The sequence below is a fragment of the Lepus europaeus genome, chromosome 5, assembly GCF_033115175.1.
Source record: "Lepus europaeus isolate LE1 chromosome 5, mLepTim1.pri, whole genome shotgun sequence".
NCBI classification, from domain to species: domain Eukaryota; kingdom Metazoa; phylum Chordata; class Mammalia; order Lagomorpha; family Leporidae; genus Lepus; species Lepus europaeus.
Window position 1 is genome coordinate 102,591,274 of NC_084831.1, and position 23,051 is coordinate 102,614,324.

Below are 23,051 nucleotides of genomic sequence, written 5' to 3' on the forward strand. Positions count from 1 at the left end.
GCTCCTGTTGGTAGTTGGTGAATGAATGCCCCTAGAGCAGGTTAGGAGTCAGGTTTTCCAAAGGGTTGACACAGTTTTTAAGACACAGCCGCCTGCAGCACAGAGTAACTCAGCCTAGCAGAGTATTCAGAAAACATCTCTGCACATTCTGTTTGGTTCGCTTTTCCCCCACTCTCATTATTCCTGTGTTCCTCCCTCTCTCCTTTGATCCACTCCAGCTCCTTCTGTGGTTTCTTCCACAGGCAGCGCAAGGCAGGGGAATATGGACAGTATTGTTCCTTGTTCGTCTCACAGGTGGGCCATCAGGGGACAGCAGATGGAAGTGAAAGTGGTGCAGGGTTAGCAAGGAAGATTCCTCTTCGTGACTGTAATCCACTAAGGCGGCTGCTGGGAGCGCTGTTTGGAAAGAAGCTCCTGGGGATGCTTTCTGGGCTTTAGGAGAAAGCGTATAAGCATCCGTTAGGCAGCTCTGCCCAGGGTGTGGGATGGAGTTGAAATATCACTTTGGCATCCCAGCTGGGTGTCTAAATGAGACATGGCTTCTTATAACCTGTGTTGTCTTCTCTGTCTCCTCATTGCTAAGAAAACAATAGGAATTTGCATGCTTCCCTAGAGGTGGATATTTGGCCCAGTGGTTAAGCTGTCCACATAGAAGTACTGGGTTTGATTCCTGGCTGCTGACTCTCGATTCCTGCTAATGCAGACCCAGGGAGGAAGTGCTGATGGCGCAAATAATTGAGTTCCTGCCGCCTGTGTGGAAGACCCAGATGAGTTCCTGGTTCCCAGTTTTGGCATCAGCCCAGGCCCAGCCATTGGGGGCATTTAAGGGGTGATCCAGCAAGTGGGAGTTTTCTCTCTCTGTCTCTCAAATAAACAAGTTAAGTTTAAGAAAAAATATCTCCCTAGCTCATCCCTCCAAGTTGTTTTGAGAATCAAAATAAATCATAATATGAAATAACTTATAACATGCTGCACATGGGAAAGTTGGCTTGTTCTTTCTTTTGGTCCGTTACTTCTGTTAGGTTCACTGCTAAAGTTCTCACCTGGCTAGCTAGTTCTATCAATGCAGCCCATTACTTATCTTTACAACTAAAAAAGATCCTTAAGGAATAAGTAAAATAAGAGCCTGATTATAGCAATTAAAATTTATTTATTTATTTATTTTTATTTTATTGAAAGGCAGAGAGAAAGAGAGAGATCTCCATCTCCCAGTTCACTCCCCCAATACCTGCAGCAGTGGGGCTGGGCCAGGCTTAATCCAGGGGCCAGGAACTCAAGCTAGGTCTCCAGTGTGGAAGGCAGAGACCCAAGTACATGAGCCATCACCTGGTGCTTCCCAGGGTGCACATTAGCAAGAAGCTGAAATTGGAATTGGAGTGGAGGCTTCAATGCAGGCACTCCAATATGGGCTCCCCATGTCCCAATTGCTTTGTCAAGCACCCACCCAACAATTTTTAAAAATTATATAATAACTTGTTCATTTTAGACACTGAGGAATCAATACTATTTAGTGCCTTGTTTCACAGCTAATATGTGGCATTGCTCAAGATATTCAGGAAAGGAGAGAAAGTACCTGATCAGCTAGCACTGATGAAAAGCGCACCAGCAGACTTGGTCACCAGCCTACGTGGCTGCTTCTAAGGTATCTTGCTACTCAACTCAGCAAAATTGTTCTTTTTGATTGAGCTAAATGAAATTAATGCTACTTAAATTAAGCTTCATCCCACTAAAATAAAATGAAACTAAGGCATTATGAGGATCTTTGCAAGAATTTGTCTGAGTCACAGTTTGGGTCATATACTATACAATATGCATCTGTCAAGTATGGACCTTTTAAAAATACTTTTAAATTATTTTTCAGTTATTTGAGAGAGAGAGGGAGAGGAAGGAAGGAAGGAAGGAAGGAAGGAAGGAAGGAAGGAAGGAAGGAAGGAAGGAAGGAAGGAAGGAAGGAAAAAAGAAAGAAAGAGAGAGAGAAAGAAAGAGAGAGAGAGAGAGAAAGAGAGAAAGAGAGAGAGAGATTCCAGCTTCTGATTCATTCTCTAAACCCCAGCAATGGCCCTGTGCTGGGAGAGACACAGAAGGCAGGAGCCAGGAACTCAATCCAAGTCTCCCACGTGGGTGGCAGGAACCCAGTCACTTGAAACATCACAGCTGCCTACAGGTTCTGCATGAGCAGGAAGCTGGAGTCAGGAGCTGGAACCAAGAATCAAAGCCAGGAACTCTGATGTGGCCTACGAGCATCTTAATCGCTGGGCTAAGCGCCACTCTCCAAGTGTGGACCTTCTGGATTCACTATAGCTTTATGTCAAAACTTACAGCTCACACCACCCTCACTCATGGGTTTCTGATGTGACCGAGCACAGAAAGAACTTGAGTACTCTTCAAATCTTGCTCTCACCTAACCAGTAATTAATCATACTACTTAGGATAGTTTACTTACATTGTTTGCCCGTAGTGAGAGGCCACATTTGCATGATGGTGGCGTGAGTAGGATTTTGTGTTATTTTGCTCCTGCAGGTGCCTGCTGCCCTTTGGGGGTGAAGTTATATAGGCTGGGCCCTAACGGCATCCGGATCTACTGGCAAGCCTCCAGGGGCTCTGCCAATTACAGCACTGACCTCTATGGCTCCAAAGGCATTTTCACATGTGCCCCAGGTGCTGGCCTCAGTTTCTGTGACGTCACAGAGATCCCCTGTGGGGACGTGTATACCGTGATGGTCTCCCCAGTTGCTGAAACGGGACTAAAGCTTACTTTCTGCCCAAAGAAAATATATTCAGGTAAAGCAAGTTATGATCCTTGATTTAAAACCCTCAACTCATATCTGTGCATTGAAACTCACAATCACACTTATTTGCTATACAGGAAGCTCAGAGAGGGTGTAATATGTCTACGTGTGGCAAGGGTCCCCACGTTTCTTTGGAATTGTGATGCTCTATCGTTATTTGATTTGGAAATACTCTTCTCTTCCTTTCCAATTTTTCTCCCTCTTCAGAAGGAGAGATGGCTGTGCTTAAGTAGTAGAGCAAAGTTATTCTGTTTTGTATTTATTTGTTTTTAAAAATTCATTTATTTGAAAAGCAGAGAGACAGACAGCTCCTATTCACTCGTTCAGTCCCCACATGCCTGCAATGGTTGGAACTGGGCTGAGCTGAAACCAGAGACCAGGACCTGAGTGCAGGTCTCCCACATGGGTGGCAAGGATCCAATCACTCCAGCCATCACCTGCTGCCTCCCAGGGTCCATATTGGCAGGAAGCTAGAAGCAGGAGCTGGAGCTGGGTATGAACCCAACTGCCCTGATTATGGGATGCAGGTATCTTAATCATTAAGCCAAATGCCCCACCTATTTTTAAAAATTATTTATTTGAGAGGCCAAGAGACAGAAAAGTCCCATTCACTAATTTGTTTCCCTACTGCCCACCATATCTGGGGCTGGGCCAGGCCAAATCTAGGAGCTGAGACTATAATCCAAGTTAGAGCAAATTTAAAATGATTTTTTGCTTTTAAGATTGGGGATGGAATTGTAAGATGGTATTAGAGATAATGATAGACACCTGGAATGTGGGAACTTTTATTTGCACAGGCTGAGAATTATAACTGAGGAAAAGTAGGAGAATCAGGAGAAAATGAACTTATAAATGATAAGTGAGGTTTGGAATGCAAATGAGCAGGCCGTTTGTGATCACAGTACATGGCTGTCGGCGATGCATCTCGCCAGAGCTGGCAGAGAAACACTGGCACTTCTCCTGCTCTGTGTTCCAGCGCCTTCTGTTACCTCACCCAGGGCACAGTCAGGTATTTTTCATGTATTTCTAAAAGAAAAGAATGCGATTTTGAAGCCCTAGAAGTTTGCAGGTAGATACAGGAAGAGGAATAAATATTGACTCACAAGCCTTTACCAGAGTTTTAAAACTCCTGTTGTATGTGGATAACATGGCTCTTGGTAATGGAGCAAGGCCAGCTCTTCCTGAGGGGGCGTTCTTGCTGTCCTTGGCTGTCATGCTCCGATTACTTTTTTTTTTTCATTATCTTGTCCATAGGACAGGCCAACCCAAAGCATAGCCCTTCGGGATGGACAGGAATTAGATCTTAGGGTGAAGATGGGGGTCGGCGCTGTGGCGCAGTGGGTTAAACGCCCTGGCCTGAAGCGCCGGCATCCCACATGGGCACCTGTGGAGACCTGGCTGCTCCACTTCCGATCCAGCTCTCTGATATAGCCTGGGAAAGCAGTAGAAGATGGTCCAAGTCTTTGGGCCCCTCCACCCGCGTGGGAGACCCGGAAGGATCTCCTGGCTCCTGGCTTCAGATTGGCACAGCTCCGGCCTTTGAGGCCAACTGGGGAGTGCACCATTGGATGGAAGACCTCTCTCTCTCTCTCTCTCTGCCTCTTCTTTCTTTCTGTAACTCTGACTTTCAAATAAATAAATAAATCTTAAAAAAAAAAAAAAGGGAGAGGATGAGCTCTTAGGAAGAGGAGCCTACAGCTCAGTAACAACATTTCATCACATTTGCATAATATTTTACAAAATTATCAAGTGTTTTCACATTTAATATCTTACTGAATGCTCAAAAATGCTAAGAGGTAGTTTAAACAGACATTTGAATTTATTTATTTGAAAGGCGGAGTGACAGAGATATACACACAGCAAGAGAGGGAGAGAGAAACAGAGAGAGAGAGAGAGAGCTTCCATTCACTGATTCACTCCCCAAATGGCTGCAACAGCCAGGGCAAGGCCAAGCTGAAGTCAGGAGCCAGGAATTTCATCCTGTTTCCCACATGGGTGGCAGGGGCCCAAGTATTCGGGCCATCTTCTGCTGCCTTCCCACACACATAAGCAGGAAGCTGGGTTGAAAGCAGAGCAGCCAGGACTCAAATTCCAATATGGGATGCCGGAGTCCCAAGTGGTAACTTAACTGAGGCACTATGCTGGTCTTAGTTCAGCAGATTTGTATCTGCAGTTTAAAAATGAGGAAACACACACAGAGGCTCCCACTCTCTATTTAAACCCTTCGCTGCTCCTCTCCTCTGAATCTATACTCCCCTTCTTCTCCCCAACCTGGAGGTGCCCCAGGCGTTTTGTCTCTGATCAGGTGCACGGGCTGAAAACCCTGGAGTCACCTTCCCTTTTCTTTACCCTCCATCTCCAAGCTGCCTCCAGTTCCTGTCCTGTTCACCTGCCTGATGGCTCCTAAGTCTGCCTTCTCTTCCCTCCCACAGCTGTCTGTGCTCAGGCCCTCCCCGTCTCACCTCTAGACCACAGCACGGTCCTGCCTCCAGGCCATTACCAGAGTTGTCCCGCCAGGACCTGATCTGGTTGTGTCACTCTCATGCCTCACTACCTTCAGGAGTTTTTCATTGCCCCATGGAATTCAGTCACCTGAGCAAAGGCATTTAAAGTCCCCCATGATCTGTCCTATGTGTCTGTCTACCTCTGCACTGTGCAACAGAAATTTAACATGAGCCATGGATGAGAATTTTTTTTTTGACAGGAAGAGTGGACAGTGAGAGAGAGAGACAGAGAGAAAGGTCTTCCTTTTACTGTTGATTCACCCTCCAATGGCCGCTGCAGCTGGTGCGCTGCAGCCAGCACACTGCGCTGATCCGAAGCCAGGAGCCAGGTGCTTCTTCTGGTCTCCCATGCAGGTGCAGGGCCCAAGGACTTGGGCCATCCTCCACGGCCTTCCCGGGTCATAGCAGAGAGCTGGCCTGGAAGAGGGGCAACCGGGACAGAATCCGGCGCCCGGACCGGGACTAGAACCCGGTGTGCCGGCGCCGCAGGCGAAGGATTAGCCTATTGAGCCACAGCGCCGGCTTATAGATGAGAAATTTAAATCTGCTAGTAGCCACACTAAAAAAGAGGTAAAAATTAATTTAATAATACATTTTAGTTCATCTAACACATCTCAAATACTATTTTAACATCTAATCCATATGAAAATTATTATGATGTTTTGCCTTCTCATATAAAGCCTTTGACAATCTGGTGTGTGTTTTATGCTTATGGCACACCTCGGATCAGACTGGGCACATCTTGAGTGCTCGGTGGTTACATGTGAGTGGCCACCGTGCTGGACAGCCCTTGGTCCAGCTTCACGGGATCATCCACAGCACCTGTCCCAGCACACACATGCACACACATAAACACACACATGTGCTGTGCTATGTTACATTCCTGAGCAAACACAGTGCTCTTCTGTTTGCTGGAATTCCACCCCACCTCCACCAAGAAGCCTCCTCCAGCCCAAACTCCCATGCATCTCTGTGAAGCCTCTTCCAATTCTCGTGGGCAGGGTTGCCCCCTCCCTCTCTCCCTTACTGTGCATTGAGCAGGTGTTGATCCTTCTCAGCCCTTAGCACACAACTCTTGCCCAGTATATTCTAAAGGAAATAAAGAATAAATAAATGGGGCTATGTGCCTATGATCATGCAGCCAAGTAAGTGAGCCATTGGTGTCTTTGGTTTTTTTTTCTCTCACTCCATGCCCACAATTCAACCCTCTGTCAGCTTGTTAGTCATCAGAAGCCCTTGTTAGTCAGAACTCTGATATCGAGGAGGGGGTGTGGCACAAGCCGGAACCACTTCACCCCAGGAAGGATTAGGTGTCTGGACACAGGTTAGAGAATCGACCTTTGCGCAATCTCCCTGGTACAAACCATGCTTTGAGGGACTTTTTTTTTTTTAAGACTTTATTTTTTTATTTGACAGGTAGAGTTACAGACAGTGAAAGAGAGAGAGAGAGACAGAGAGAAAGGTCTTCCTTCCTTTGGTTCACTCCCCAAATGGCCGCATGGCCAGAGCTGTGCCGATCCGAAGCCAGGAGCCAGGAGCCAGGAGCTTCTTCCTGGTCTCTCATGCGGGTGCAGGGGCCCAAGCACCTGGGCCATCTTCCACTGCTATCCCAGGCCACAGCAGAGAGCCGGACCGGAAGAGGAGCAACTGGAACTAGAACCGGTGCCCATATGGGATGCCGGCGCAACAGGCAGAGGATTAACCTAGTGTGCCATGGCATTGGCCCTGGGACTTTTGTTTTTGATTGTTGTTTGAGGTCTTGTGCAGTATCAGTGAGTCGTTAACTGGATAATCAAGATAATATTAGAAATAATAAATTACTTCTCCAAAGAGCTTTACAAGTATTAACTCTATTAATCTTTACAACAGACTGTGAAGTTACTGTTCTTATTCTCATCACTTTGTAGATAAGCTGAGGTAGGGTGAAGCGACTTGCCCAAGGTGATCCTCTTTTCTCATCACCCAAGTTTGTTCTTACTCATTCTTTGGTTCACTTTCCTTTTATTATTTCTTAAGTTATATCTTAGTCATCTAAAAAATCCATATCCATATATATATATATACACACACACATGATACACTTATTTATTTAAAAGGCAAAGTGACAGAGAGAAAGAGAGAGAAATCTTCCATCCACTGGGTTGGGGTTCACTCCCCCAAATGGTTACAACAGCTGGTGCTTGGCCAGACTGAAGCCGGGACCCAGGAACTCCACCCTGGTTTCCCACGTGGGTGGCAGGGGCCCAAGTACTTGAACCATCATCTGCTGCCTCCCAGGCACATTAACAGGAAGCTGGAGTGGAAGCAGAGGTTCCAGGACTCGCACTGGTGCTCCAGTGTGGGAGGCTAGCATCTCAAGTGGCAGCTTGACCTGCTGCATCACAACACCTGCCCCAGTAATATATTTTCAATGCTTATATTTTTATTTATTACAGTAACCTGCTCTGGAAGTACCCTTGGAATGGGTAAGTCGTTTTATTTCTTATGGATAATATAGAAGGGAATTTTTGCTGTTGCATTCTGGGGGCAACAATGAGGTCGGGCTCAAAGCTGACTCTTCAGTTGGTCAGAAAGGCACATCCTTTCTATTTCAGATGTGAGGGCTTCCTGCTCTCCACCCCCGGGCCTCGCTCCTCTGTAGAGTGCCTCTCCTTAGATTCCACCAGTTGAGATGAATTCCTCTGGATTCTGAAGTCTTTTCCATGTTGTAGGGTCTAGTAGGGAAATGTAAATCTTTTTTTTGGTGAGGCAGCTGCTTAAGCCCTCCTTCAGAAAGTGGTTCCCAGTCCTGCTGTCTGCTGGAGTCACGTGGAGAGCCTGGACTCTGGCCTGGGGTGGAGGCTGGACACCAGCAACCTCAGCAGCTCCTCAATGGACCCCAAAGTGTAGCCCAGCCTGAGAGCGCTGCTTTAGAGCAGGGCTTCTCTGACATACTGGTGCCTACAAATCACAGGGTATGGGGGCGGGGCTTGGGGCGGGGCAGATCCTGGTCTGGTCGTCATGGGGAGGATCTGAGACTGGGTGATGTGGTGGCAATGCCAGTGCCGCCAGGCCAACAACACGTTTGGTGGCCCGACGTTAGAGGGACACTGTTCACAGCCTGAAAGGAGCAGGGGGTGTTTGCTTCTGGCTGGCTGGGTGGGGATGCACAGGAGAGAAAAGGAGGTGCCGGAGGAGGAGTTGGAGTCAAGATGGCCCTTGATGCCACCCCAATTTTGCTCAGGGCTGCTCTAGGCAATTTCGGTTGCCCCCACCAAGGTTACTTCTGGGCAGGGCAGATGGTCACAGAGCCAGGAAGAATCCTTGCCACATTCTTCTAGGGGATATCTTGGTTTATGGGCTTTGGGGAAAAAATGCAGGGAATATTATTGACCTCAAACTGTAGAACTCTCCCCCACAACCTGAGTCAGACCTTGAACTTCAGAGAGTGGTGGACCCGGAGACTTCCTGCCGAGAAGCTCCACCAGGCAGGGGGCCAGCTCCCCTGCACCAACTCCTTCCACTGGGGACCCTAGTCCTGCCGTCTCGCTCCATTGCTGGTTCTCTGTCTGAGTTCCCTTGTTCTGGTCCACTGCTTCTCTGAGCACAGCAAGGCGAACTCTTCCCAGGGCCCGCCCCATCTGCACAGCTGAAGTAAACACCACCTCCGTTGAGTTTTCAGATCTTGTTTTCCTATAACTACAGCAAGAACAGATCTGGTTTTATTGAAAACAAAAAATAATGAAGAAGCTTCTCATTCTTAAAAATTGCTTAAAATCTCCCCAAATACTATTGATAAGAAGCTCTGATCTTTAATGAACAATATATTCTTAGAACCTATAGATTCTTAGAACCTATTCCCAGGCTGATGGTTGCTTTAAATCAGTATTCCCCTGAGCCCAGAGGAGTGGGAGAAGAGTCTTAGGGGTCTCCAGGAGGAGAGACGTGATGTATTATATCTTAGCTTTTCCTGAGACTTTGTTAAAGAAAGAGTTGTAATGCTTTTAAAAAAATGTTTAGATGTTTAAAAAGCATTGTGCTTAGAGCTTGCTACTCATCAGCAATGGGCAGCTTGTTAAAAACATACAGTCTCCGCCCACTCCTGACCTACCAAACCCCAAAGTGATTAATCTGGGGATTCAAGTTTGGAAGCACTGTCGGGGTACTGGTTCCCGAACTTTGATGTGTCCCCGAATCTCCCAGAGTGCTAGTAAGGAGTGCAGAGGCCCAGGCCCCATCCCTGTGGAGCGCCTCTGGGCTTCTGTTGGGCTCCCAGGGGATTCTGATCTTCGCAAAGTCTGAGAAGCCCCGCCCCAGGCTCTCCTCTGTCCGTCACTCTGGACTGCGGTTTGTCCTGGATTCACCCTTCCTTAGCAAGGCCCACTTGCCATCCTGAAGCACACCCTTGCAGAAATCCTGCAAGACCCTCAAAAGACCGAGAGAAAAGCAGGTCATTTGAGGGCCTCTGGCGGTCATATGGACATCATTGTGTCTAGGGGAGATTCTAAATTGCTGGCTCCAGTGTAAGATTTCTCCTCCTGGTACATAGGACAAGTCAAATCAGATCCTTGGCTGACATGGAGCCTCCAAATCTATTGAGGAGAGCCTTGGGAATTTTGGTCTCCTTGACCCTTGGATTATTTCAAAGCTTGTCAATAGCATGCACTGACTTCTTCAGAGAAAGAGATCTGGATTCAAATCCTGCTGCCATCGTTTGCTATTAATTAAGTTGCATTGATTCTCTCTAAGCTTAGATTTCCTCTCCTAAAAATTGGAATACATCACAATCAACTCTTAAAATATCATGAGGATTAAATGAGATGTAATTAATGACAGGCCCAAGCAAGTACTTAATACATGGTAGTTAGTATTAATTATTAATTATTATTATTATTATTATTATTAATTCAGGATCAGTTTAAGCTCATGTCATCAAGTAAGCATTTTAAAGTACTACTAACTGGGTCCAGCGCTGTGGTGCAGCGGGTTAACAACCTGACCTGAAGCGCCGGTATCCCATATGGGCACCGGTTCTAGTCCCGGCTGCTCCTCTTCTGATCCAGCTCTCTGCTATGGCCTGGAATAGCAGTGGAAGACGGCCCAAGTCCTTGGGCCCTGCACCCATGTGGGAGACCCGGAAGAAGCTCCTGGCTCCTGGCTCCTGGCTTCTGGCTTTGGATCAGCACAGCTCTGGCCATTGTGGCCATCTGGGGAGTGAATCAGAGGATGGAAGACCTTTCTCTCTGTCTTTACCTCTCTCTGTAACTCTGTCTTTCAAATAAATAAAATAAATCTTAAACAAAAGTACTACTAACTAAGGTATTTGCATTTTAACTTTAGTCCTCAAAATACCCTTAACTCATTGGGAACCTTTAAGAAATTCAACCCTGGGGCTCCACCACAGACTATTGAATCAGAAATTGTGCAGTTAGAGCCCACCCCTCATCTCTTTTAAAAGCTTGATTTATATATTTACTTGAGGGTAAATGAATACACAGTGACAGAGTGTGCTCTCTGCAGCCTCCTTAGCAATTGAACAGGCTTCTGTTCCCCCTGCACAGCTCCCTGAATCAAACGCTGGTGCTCCCCGAGGAACACAGCACACTGGCTCGGGAGTGAAGAGCAAAGCTCCTCGTCCTGCGTCAGGAGTGTGCCAGAGCCTCTTTGGGGGGATTCATTTCAAGGAGCAAAAGAGAGATTACTATGGTTGGTTAGAAACTGCGGTCAGTTTGAACAGTTTTCTCTTAGAATCGTCCAGATTATCTTAGTTTCTTTGTTTAAAGATTATTTATTTATTTGAAAGGCAGAGTGACACAGGGAGAGGAGGAGAGACAGAGAGAGAAAGATCTTCCATCTACTGGTTCACTCCCCAAAAGCTGAGATCTGGACACTCAATCCAGGTCTCCCACCTGGGTGGCAGGAACCCAATTACTTGAACCATCGCGTGCTGCCTCCCAGGGTGCGCATTAGCCAGGAGCTGGAGAACCAAATGGAGCCGGGACTCGAACCCAGGCACTCTGATATGGGATGTGAGCCTCCGAAGCAGCGTCTTAATCATTAGGCCAAACACCCACGCAGCATTTGTGCTTTTTAGTTTCAAGAAGACGTCTGCATGTTTAATGCATCTTGCTGCCTCTTCCCTTCCTCGCCCTTCCCAGTGATTTACAGAGGGAAGAGAAATGCAGAATGACACGGTGAACCCCGGGATGCGCCAAAACAGGGATTTCAGCAAGTGAGTAATGCAAGTCGATGTTGTGTGGTTTCACAGTATAGTACATTATCGTTCTTTTCAGAAATTCTTCCCATTTCTTTTGCAGAGTCATCTCGATTGTTAGTGATTAGAGTTGGAAGAGACCTATTAGAATACACAATGCCTGTAGGATAGGAAAAGCTCATTTGGCCGATCGAACAACCCCTACTCCAGGGCAAGGTCAGGTGGGTCCCCACGTCTGCTGCCGAGAAGACTCTGCAGAGTGAGGCGGATGCACAAAGTCCCCCGGAAGGCTGCCAGCATGAGCCAGCACACCGTGCGAGCCCTGGGGACAAGACAGGTCTGCTTGGCAGGACTTCCCTCTGAGACCGCACATGGACACGTCACAGATGTGAACACATGCGCTTCACGAGTGTTTCCTTGACACCAGCACTGGGCAGGCAGCCTGTAGCCGTTCAGGGGCTGGCAGTGCCCATCCCCAGAGAGGGCCAGCCTCCCTCCCAGAGCCAGTGCTCACCCCGAGACAGACCCCCACCAGACCTGGAGAGCATCGGGGGGATAGCAGAAGCTGGCCAGCAACCCATAGCAACAGACACCTTCATCGCAAGTCAGGAGGGAAGCTAAGCAGCTGGCAGGGTTTGCTGAGTCAGAGCAGCAGGTGAGGTGGCATCTGCAGGAGTGGGTGGCAGAGTGAGAGCGCAGCTGCTGACCTGTTGCTGGGAACGCTGCCGTTTTTGAGGGTGCAAAGACGTTGGCTGGAGGGGCAGTCAAGGGCAGAGCTGCAAACTGGCAGGTGGACGTGCGCACATCTTTTGAGGGAAGGATCATCCATCCTGCTGGCTGTGTCCCCCTCTCACACTGCCACTGCTTCTTTCATCTTTGGAGAGGAAAGACAATGATATATAGTATAAATCTGATGTACCTAGAAAAATGTCCTTCCAATGCCAACAACCTGATTAAAAAATAGTGCGTGTAGGACTTGTGTAATACACACACATAGACACAGATGGTGTTCACTTCCCCAAAGCATGGCCATGGAGCAAGGAGGGGACTGGAGCGTGGGGTTAGACTCGAGGAAAACAAGGGCAGGAGGATAAACGTCCCCTTCAGTGTCTTCTTTCTCTTCTGTGGCAACCCAGCAACATGTGCTCCAAGAGAGGAGGGCATTGCTTCCTCTGTGAGCCTCATCAAAGAGGCATGGGCTGAATGCATCACTGGTCAGAGACCTACCCCACGGCATTTGCACTGGAAAGCACAAGAGCCAAAGACGCCAGTTTCCGCACATGCACCTTGATGCAACAGAAAGCATACATGGAGCATGGAAGAGTCTAGTTCACTTTGGTTAAAATTTTCATTTTATTTGAAAGGCTTAGACACACACACACACACACAGAGATCTTCCATTCACTGATTCACTCACCAATACCCCCAGCAGCCAGGGCTGGGCCAGCCTGAATCCAGCACTCAGTCTAGCTTTCTCACATGGGTGACAGGGACTCAAGCACTTGAGCCATCACCTGCCACCTCCCAGATTATGCATTAGCAGGGAGCTGGAATTGGAATTGGAGGCAGGACTCGAACCCAGGTACTCTGATATGGGAATTAGACTTCCCAAGCAGGATCTTTACTGCTGAACCAAATGTCAGCCCCTTGTTCCTTTTATTTCTTTTTTAAATTTACATGACATACTTTCCATTTATTTCATAATCATAAGATTAACCCTCCACTAAGTAAAGAATTCAACAAATAGTAGGAAGAAAAAAACACTGTTCCTTAACAGTAGAGACAAGAGCTGTAAACATTAATCAGTTCTCAAAATGTCCATTTCCTCATTTACATTACATTTCTTCATACTCTGTTAGTTACCACAGGTCAGGGAAACCATGGTATTTGTCTTTAAACATAGAATACTTCACAGATTTGCATGTCATCCTTGCGGCAGGGGCCATGCTCACCGTCTCTGTATCATTCCAATTTTAGTCTACGTGCTGCCCAAGTGAGCACAGCCCCTGTTCCTTTTTTTTTTTTTTTAAAGATGTATTTATTTACTTGTAGGCAGAGTTACAGAGAGGCAGAGGCAGGGGCAGAGAGAGAGAGGTTTTCCATCTGCTGGTTCACTCCCAAAATGGCTGCAATGGCCAGAACTGGGCCAATCTGAAGCCAGAGCCTGCAGCTTCTTCTGGGTCTCCCATGTGGGTGAAGGGGCCCAAACACTTGGGCCATCTTCTACTTCTTTCCCAGGCCATAGCAGAGAGCTGGATTGGAAGTAGAGCAGCCACGATTCAAACCAGTGCCCATATGGGATGCCAGCACTGTAGGTGACAACTTTGCACGCTATGCCACAGCACCGGTCCCAGCCCTCTGTTCTTAAACACTAGTGAGGGAGTAGGGATTGAGTTAGTGCATCAGCAACTCTCAGGGTATCTCGTTACTCATCTAGAAACCCAGGTTTTAGTCTTGGAGATCTGAAGTCAGTGGGTCTGGACCAGGGTGGGAATATGTATTTTTAACAAGCTCATGATTCTGACATGTGGCCAGTTTTGAACCTTAAAAGTGTTGTCTTGGTGAGCTCCTCTTGTATGCAAAATTTCAGGGGTAAGAGGCTGAAAAGCTGTAGGCCTCAGAGTAGGTGTTGTGGTGCAGTGGGTTAAACAGCTGCTTGAGACACCAGCATACTGTATCAGAGTACATGGGATTGAATTCGAATTCTGCTTCTGATCCAGCTTCCTGCTGATGTGTCTGGGCGGTAGCATGTGATGACCTAAGTATTTGGGCTCCTTCTACCCCTTTGGGAGACCTGAATGGAGTTTCTGGTTCCTGACTTTGGCCTGGCCTAGACCAGGCTATATCTGGTATTTGGGGAGTGAACCAGCAGATGGAAGCTCTCTCTCTCTCCCTCTCTTTCTGTCATTCTGCCTTTCAAATAAATAAATACAACTTAATTTTAAAGCAATCAGGAAAAGATGTTGCATGTAGTCTACAAGGAAAGAATGGTGAGATCTGGGGTGGTGGGTTCAGAGCAGATTTGTGCCCTGGGACAGCAACCATCATGGTGCAGAGCTGGGGGAACATTCTGGATCCAGAGTCCAAAGGAGACTCTGTGCCGAGCCTAGGTGCCAGCAAAGTGGGCCCTGTTAGTAGAGTTGTGTCTTGGTGCACAGGAACAGAGGGGCAGGATGTCCAGTGGATCCCTTGGCCTAGGACACCAGAGAATTGGGGCCTCTTCACCCACACTCTGCAAGCATTTGTGGCACAGAAAAGGAACTAGCCAGCTGCTTAGCTAGCTATCTAAGGCTGAGCTACATTCTTCAGAATGTGGTCCTCACAGGGTGAAAGTGAAAGCAGTTTGGTTGATAGGCCAAGCTTCTTTGAGCATATGTGATAATTTATTTATTTGAGAGGCAGAGGGAGACAGTATCCATCCACTAGTTTACTCCCCACATACCCACAGTAGCCAGGACTGAGCTGGGCCAAAGCTGGGAGCAGAGAACTCAATCCAGACTTTCCATCTTAGTGTCAGGGACTCAATGACTTGAGCCATCACTGCTGCCTTCTAGGGTCTGTATTGGCAGGAAGCTCCAGTCAGGAGCCAGAGCCAGGTTCTGAACACAGGCACTGCAAAATGGGACACAGACATCTTAATTTCTGGACCAAATGCCTATCCCCAAAGCAAACCAGGTTATTTGAAGTTTATGTACCACTTACAATGTGCATAAGTGCTTTCAATTCGCTCATTTCATTCTCATAACAACCCTAAAGCTAGGGGATGGTGTTATCCCCTTAGAAAGGTCAAGTGGCTCCCTCACATCCACACAATTGACCAGTCTGAAACTGCTGGGAGGCAAATAAGTTAAGTAGCATTGATTAGACCTGCTGGTCTGTGATATCTTTATGGAAAATATCTCTCCATGTCATCATGATTAAGTCATCATTTATTATTAATGAACAAGACCCAGGAATAAGAAAGCAAGGAAGTAATTTGCTTTCATGCGAGTACTTGCATCGTCAGCCCTCAGTTATTTTGACTATTTATCATCTGCTCTGTGAATTATACAAAGCAGTTTTGCATCTCCGGCCAACGTTGGTGGATCTTGCCCTTCATTTTGCTGTGTCATGTTCAGGGAATCCAAGTTCAGTTTTCAGTTTGGTTAGGCAAGCAAAGTAAGAAGACTTAGAGAAACAGCTCAGGAAGGTTATGCAACGCCGGGGGAGCATGGGAAGACGTGCGATATGGCACAATAGTATAAGGGTGATGGACTTGGAGCCAGATGCAACCAGAGCTTAACTCACTTTGAGATTTTACAACATTTTAAATTTTTATTATTTATTTATATGAAAGGCAGAAAAACAAAGAGGCAGAGGGAGAGAGATTTCCCACTTACTGGTTCACACTTCAAATGGCTGCAACAGCCAGGTCTGGATCAGGCTGAAGACAGCAGCCAGGAACTCCATTCTGGTTGCCCACGTGGGTGGCAGGGACCCAAGCACTTGGGCCATCTTTCACTACCTTCCAAGGCACGTTAGCAGGAAGCTGGATTAGAAGCAGAGTACCCAGGGCTGGTGCTATGGCGTATCAAGTAAAGGCTGCCATCTACAGTGCTGGCATCCCACATGGGTGCTCGTTCATGTCCTGGCTACTCCTCTTCCTATCCAGCTCTCTGCTTTGACCTGAGAAAGCAGTGGAAGATGGCCCACGTACTTGGGCCCCTGCACTCACATGAAGAGACCCTGAAGAAGCACCTGGCTCCTGGGTTCAGATCTGTCCAGCTCCTGCCTTTGCAGCCATTTGGGGAGTGACACAGCGGATGGAAGACCTTTTTCTCTCTCTCTCCCTCTTTCTGTCTATAATTCCACCTCTCAAATAAATAAATAAATCTTAAAAAAAAGATGAAGAAGAAGCAGAGTAGTAGTCAAGACTTGAAATGGCATCATAAGCTATGGCTTAACCTGTTGCACCACGATGCTGGCCCTGAGATTTTACATGGGTTAGCCTCTTTGAGTCATAGTTTTCTCATCTGTAGAATGGCAATAACGACGGTCACCCTGCTGGTTCGTTGTGATGTTTCAGAGAATAGATTTATATTCAGCACATTAAGTGCAATGAAGCTGAGATGTTTAAAGTCACACCACCGGACAGCGGCAGGGCCAGAATTTTGAGAACGTGGACCTGTATGTGGGTGCAGCAAAAGCCCCAGCTTGCTCCACTTTCCATCCCACTTGCCCTGGCCTTTAGGGGTAGGAACCACAACTGAACCTCACGTGACTGGGGTCAGACTTCCACCCCCGAAGGCCCTGTTTGTGTCACTCCTGGCATCTGTCCTCCTCCTCATGGACAAGACACTGGCAGCTCACCCCCCTCACCCTGCTCTCTTGATTTGGCCCTCCAGGGAGAGGAGCTCCACCTGAGAGGGGAGAGCCTCCAGTGTCATGTCGTTTCTGCTGTGCTAAGCAGAACCTGATTTGACAGGAAAAGGCAGGGGAACTAATGTGAGCATTTGTTTAGAATTCTGAGCAACTGAATCCATTTAGAGTCACTGTCCAACAGAAAAAGCATTCATGCAAGAGGTTGTGCCGGAGCCCATTTGATGGTTGTCTTTCTTCCCCAGTCTCATTTTCCCTCCTAAAAAGTGCAGGATATCCCACATACTGCTCTGCTGCTTTCTGGGCAGGCCAAGCCATTCCCTCAATGTGCATCTTTGGCAAGTTACTTAACTTGACTAAGCAGAGTTTCCTTGTCTACAAGTGTTGCTCTGAGGATAAATGAAGTAATCCACTTACACATTCTTATAGCATTAGCAGTGACCAACCATTTCCACTTCCCTATGTTTCCAACTCGAACCGGCAAAGATTCCCTCCAGGAAAGCCTACTTTCCACCAATGTCCCTGATGGTTATATCACATGGTGCTCAGCAACTCAGCTGATCAAACTCGTGATTGATTGCTTCGATTTCAAGTCCGAAAAGAACCATCTCAGTAAACAGATCTCTGCCTAAACTTTCTGGGCTCAAACCACCTCTGTGAATCAGCTTTCAACGGTAATCTTGGATCCTACAGTATTGATAGCCTCTCCCTTATATTTGTTGCACAAACTTGTTGAAGGATGATTATTGCTATATTAGTTCATTCATTTACATTGTATCCCTAAGGTATTCGTTTTTCAATCAACTTTTGACTACCTATGACATGCCGGAAATTGTGCTCTTTAATTAGATGATAGAGAAAGAAGTGGATCTCTCACCAGAAAGTTCAGCATAGTTTTGGGCACATTGGAGACAACCCTAAGGTTCTACACAGTGACTGCAACTTTGAAAAAGGAATAAAATAAACTTTTCCGGGGGGAGGGGTAGTAAATTTTCCATTCGGCGATCGAGCTGGCTACTGAGTGAAGTCTATTGTGAGCTGCTTCGCCAGGTGAAGAATTCTTCTGCAAGGCGAAGGCTTCCCACTGCTTCACGTACGTGGGAGTTTGGAATTTCACGGACCCTGGCCCCTCACATCCGCTGCCATGTTTCGCTTTCAACTTCGCCAGACGATGAACCGTGGGTGACCGCAGCCTCCCGCCAGGGGGAGCCACACTGCCCGTGGCGATTCCACCCGCACTGCGCAGCCTCCTTTCAGGAGGGGGCGGGAATCCCCGTGCTTTTGCGCGTGACGTCACCGGAGGGCGCGGCCCGCGGGGGAGGCGGGGCTTCCGCGGCGGCGGGGGGCGGGGCCGCCCTGAGTGCCGCTCTCACGGCTGAAGTGGGTGGCAAGTGGGCGTCCGTGGCTGCTGCTCCACAGCGTTGGAAAGATGGCGCCGCTGGCGACGGAACGGGGTCTGAAGAGCGTCGTGTGGCAGAGTGAGTGCGGCGGGGTACGGGCTGAGCCCAGGGAAGGCCCAGGAGGCCGCCGCGCCGGGCCTTGCTTTTCCGCCCCGGCTCGGCAGGCTCTCGGGCAGCCGCGGCGGGCACTTGTTGCTTTGGGACCTGCGTCCCTGTGGAGACTTCCTCCTGCCTTCCTCCCCAGCCTCGTTTCTGGCCAGCTGCAGGGATGGGCGGGGTGCGGCAGGGCGGGACGCGGCCTTCTGGCTGGCGCCGGGCACCCGCTGGCCGCGGCCGGGCTCGGGCACCGAAGCCCCGCCCTGGGTGACCCGCCCGGGGCCCGGCGTTCGCTTCCGCGGCCCCGGCCGGAGCCCGCCAGGCGGAGATGTCTCTCTGCCTCTCCACCGTCCACAATCTGGGCTGTGTTTCCCTCTCCCGCCTCCCCCACCTCCTCCCCTGCACTGGAGTTTCAGAGGCTGCTTTTTCGTGTGGGCATTGAGGGTTTCACAAGCGTCATTTTTTTTTTTTTTTAAAGCAACTTCAGCTAAACTTAAGACCCTCTTGCAGTCATCCCGAAGAGTAGTTCTAAGTAGTTCTGGAGCAAGGCCCCTTGGCATGGTTGTCTGAGCCGTGACAGCTCCCAGCGGAGCCTGGCGGGGCTGCGCCTTCCCCTTTCCCTGTGCGTTCCCGGGCCGCTGCCTGCTGTTGGGACTGTAGTACGTGTTGCTCCCGAGTCCTCGCCGACTTTCATAGAAATCTCTCTCTGGCAGAGCACAGGGAATGAAGACGCTGCCCAGGAAGAACCTTCGGTGTTTGGCATCGCTGCGTTCCAAATAATTATGGGCTAGTAGTGGGAAGGGAGTGACATCTAATTACTGTTTTCTTACTGCAGCTTGTTGAACAAAGAGCAGGAGTGATTCGGGTAGCAGACTCCTGGGAGTTGTGGAGTGCTTCTGTAAAGTTAAAAGTCCCCATCAGTAGCTGGGATTGAGCTTAACAAATAGCAGGCCCTGAGTAAGCCTATGAATAGGTGAAAAGGTAGCAACGAAAGATATGTTGCCTTTCAAAAGGTGGTGCATTTTAGGATGAGCATTTTGTTTAGGGGTGGATATTTAGCCTAGTGGCCAGGGTGCCAGTTAAGCCGCCCACTGCGGACATCAGAGTGCCGGGGTGAGATTCCTAGCTCCTGACTCCAGCTTTCTGCTCTGGAGGCCCCGGGGAGGAGCTGGTGATGGCTGGTGATTGAGTTCCAGTCACTGACCTGGGAGACCTGGGCTGAGTCCTCCCAGCTTGAGTTGTGTCATTGCAGGAGTTTGGGAGAATGAACCAGCAGTGACAGCTGTCCCCATCTCAGATACAAATAAGTGAAAATTTTAAATATTGGAAGTGTTTAAAATCACAATGGTGTTTACGTACATTTATGTGAAAATAAGTAACAAATTGTATAAAATCCAAATTAAACATAGTGCTTTACATCAGCATTTTTGAGAAAAAAGTTAATGATAATAATGCTGTCATTTTTAGTAGCATGGAAGCAAGCCAAGAGGGAAAGTATAGCACTAACAAAATGTCCATCTTGTGTTGTTAACCTGAGTACCACCAGGCTACCCAGATAAAGTGTACAGTAAAGACAGAGACTAGGAGCTGGCGCAGTGGCGTAGTGGATAAAGCTGCCGCCTGCAGTGCCAGCATCCCATATAGGCATGGGTTTGGTTCCTGGCTGTTCCACTTCCGATCCAGCTCCCTGCCGATGGCCTGGGAAAGCAGTAGAACACAGCCTAAGTCCTTGAGCACCTGCACTGCGTGGGAGACCCAGAAGAAGCTCCTGGCTCTTGACTTTGGATCTGCTCAGCTCCGGCTTTTGCGGCCATCTGGGGAGTGAACCAGTGGATGGAAGATCTCTCTCTCTGTGCTTCTGCCTCTCTGTAATTCTGCCTTTCGAATAAATAAATCTTTTAAAAAAAGAGAGAGACTGAATGGAGAGGAAAAGTTGTAAGGGTTGTAAAAAGAAGTCCTATTGGTTCTTTGTGTAAATGAAAACATAACCAAGACAGGATAATATTCAGCATTTATTGAGTAAAGCATATATAGTAACTTGAAAAAGTCTATGGGGATTGGAGTTAAAAGGTAAGTTTATTTTAGTGCAAAAAAATTTTTATATCAGTGCATAAGAAGGTCTTTAAAACATTTGGCGGGGCCAGCGCTGTGCACAGTAGGTTAATCCACCACCTGCTGTGCCAGATCCCATATGGGTACTGGTTCTAGTCTCAGCTGCACCTCCTCCGATCCAGCTCTCTGCTATGGCCTGGGAAAGCAGTAGAAGATGGCCCAAGCACTTGGGCCCCTGCACCCACATGAGAGACCCAGAAGAAGCTCCTGGCTCCTGGCTTTGGATCTGCCCAGTTCCGGCCGTTGCGGCCATCTGGGGAGTGAACCAGCGGATGGAAGACCTTCCTCTCTATCTCTACCTCTCTCTGTAACTCTTTCAAATGAATAAAATAAATCTTTAAAAAAAAAAATTCATGGATAATACATATTATAAAAAAAACTATATGTGGATTTTCAAGAATTTTTTGAGTGTCCAGGATACATCCATATTTTAATTCTATTTTTTTCATGGAATTTTTGAAGTACCCTTGTGTATATTGAGAAGAGAGCCTTTGAGTTCTGTCAGAAAAAGATGAAAGCATCTGAAAGAAATGTTAAAGGAATCTTCGATGAGACAGGCGAATTATTCATTTGACTGAAAACAAGGTTTTGTTAGGATAGATTGAAGACAGTATAGTTAGGTGAGGCTAGAAAGCGAAATAACTTAAGAACATTTGATTTACCTGCAAATCACAGTAGATAAAGAGAAGGAAACTAATTTTTTTTTTTCTTTTCTTCTTTTTCTTTTTTTTCTGACAGGCAGAGTGGACAGTGAGAGAGAGAGAGACAGAGAGAAAGGTCTTCTTTTGCTGTTGGTTCACCCTCCAATGGCCGCCGTGGCTGGTGCGCTGCGGCCAGCGCACCGCACTGATCCAAAGCCAGGAGCCAGGTGCTTCTCCTGGTCTCCCATGGGGTGCAGGGCCCAAGCACTTGGGCCATCCTCCACTGCACTCCCAGCAGAGAGCTGGCCTGGAAGAGGGGCATCCGGGAAAGAATCCGGCGCCCCAACCGGGACTAGAACCCGGTGTGCCAGCACCGCTAGGCGGAGGATTAGCCTGTTGAGCCACAGCGGCGGCTGGAAACTAATATTTTTAAAAAATATTTATTTGAAAGGCAGAGTTACAGAGAAAGAGGGAGAGACTGAGAGCGAGATCTTCCATCTTCTGGTTCACTCCCCAAATGGCACCAATGGCCAGGGCTGGGCCAGGTGGAAGCCAGGAGTCAGAAGCTTCATCTGGGTCCCCCACGTGGTTGTAGGGGCCCAAGCACTTGGGCCATCTTTCCCTGCTTTTCCAGGTGCATTAGCAGGGAGCTGGATCGGAAATGGGGCAGCTGGGATTTGAACCGTGCTCATATGGGATGCCAGCATCACAGGTGGCAGCTTAACCAATGTGCCACAGGGCTTGCCCTGGAACTAATATTTCTTTTTTTTTTTTTTAAGATTTATTTTATTTATTTGAAAACAGAGCTACATAGAGGAAGAGACAGAGAGAGAGGTCCTCCATCCACTGGTTCACTCCCCAGATGGCAACAACAGCCGAAGCTGAGCTAATCCAAAGTCAGGAGCCAGGAGCCTCCTCTGGGCCTCCCATATGGGCACAGGGGCCCAAGGACTTGGGCCATCCTCCACTACTTTTCCAGACCATAGCAGAAAGCTGGATTGGAAGAGGAGCAGCCGGGACTAGAACCAGTGTCCATATGGGATGCCGGCGCTCAGGCCAGGGCTTTAACCCACTGCGCCACAGCACCGGCCCCTAACTAATATTTCTTAAACATTTACTCAATGCCATTCACTTGTATTCTTTAGATATTTTAAATTTCATGAGAATATCTAGTTTGTAGATATTAAAACTGGTATAGCTATTAGTATAGCAGCACTATTCATAATAGTTGTAAAGTGGAACTATCCATGAACTGAAGAGTGGCTAGATAAAGGCAATAAAAAGGAATGAGGCACTAACACAGTCTATAACATGGCTGAATCTTGAAAACATTCGCTAAGCAAAAGCTAGTCACAAAGGACTGCATTGTGTGACTCCATTTATATGGAATTCCAGGATAGATAAATCCATGGAGATTGAAAGTAGAAAGTGGTTGTCTGTGTCTTGGGAATGAGGAGACTGGAGGAAAGGGACTTCTATGGAGAAGTAAGATTGTTCTAAAAATGATTGTGGTAATGTGATGGATGCATGACTGTGCATATACTGAAAAACCACTGAATTGTAGTTTAAGTGGGTGAATTATATGCAAGTCATCTTATTAACACTTAAAGAAAAAAAAGTCTAATACAGCTATTAAATACAGACCTAGGATTCACAGTAGATCTTTGAAGAGTTAATGTATGTCCATCTGTGGCTTTCCATAATGTTTAAACTTTATTTACTTTCAGGCCTTACCTTAGACCCGGTCTGTCACAGTAGCTTCCTGACTGATTTGAGTGTCCAAGTTCTTGCTCTTTCTCATTCTAATCCATCTAGCAAAGAGCTGCCAGAATCATTTTCCTGTGATAATACTGCACTGTGATCATACGGTTCTCATACTGAAAATCTGCAGATTCTCAGTTGCCTAAAGCTCATTTCAGACAGTCTGTTTTTGAAGATAGACTATAACTGGCCCCAGC

The 23,051-nt window shown here is 47.6% G+C and overlaps 2 protein-coding genes and 1 non-coding gene across 3 annotated transcripts in view; 2 read left to right on the plus strand and 1 right to left on the minus strand.

Annotated features, from left to right (window-relative positions):
* Window positions 1-11,462, plus strand: part of FNDC7 (fibronectin type III domain containing 7) — a 31,168-nt gene extending 19,706 nt beyond the window's left edge. Inside the window, exons 10-12 of the mRNA XM_062193460.1 lie at window positions 2,521-2,781; window positions 7,729-7,758; window positions 11,431-11,462. Coding sequence (XP_062049444.1) covers window positions 2,521-2,781; window positions 7,729-7,758; window positions 11,431-11,462 — 323 coding nt within the window. The remainder of the gene's footprint in view (window positions 1-2,520; window positions 2,782-7,728; window positions 7,759-11,430) is intronic.
* Window positions 11,463-13,379: 1,917 nt separating this feature from the next.
* On the minus strand, window positions 13,380-13,487 carry LOC133761271 (U6 spliceosomal RNA). Its single transcript, XR_009866073.1, has one exon. It is a non-coding gene; the product is annotated as a U6 spliceosomal RNA (small nuclear RNA).
* Window positions 13,488-18,191: 4,704 nt separating this feature from the next.
* STXBP3 (syntaxin binding protein 3) overlaps window positions 18,192-23,051 on the plus strand; it is a 67,882-nt gene continuing 63,022 nt past the window's right edge. The window contains exon 1 of the mRNA XM_062191877.1: window positions 18,192-18,322. Coding sequence (XP_062047861.1) covers window positions 18,274-18,322 — 49 coding nt within the window. The 5' untranslated portion in view covers window positions 18,192-18,273. The remainder of the gene's footprint in view (window positions 18,323-23,051) is intronic.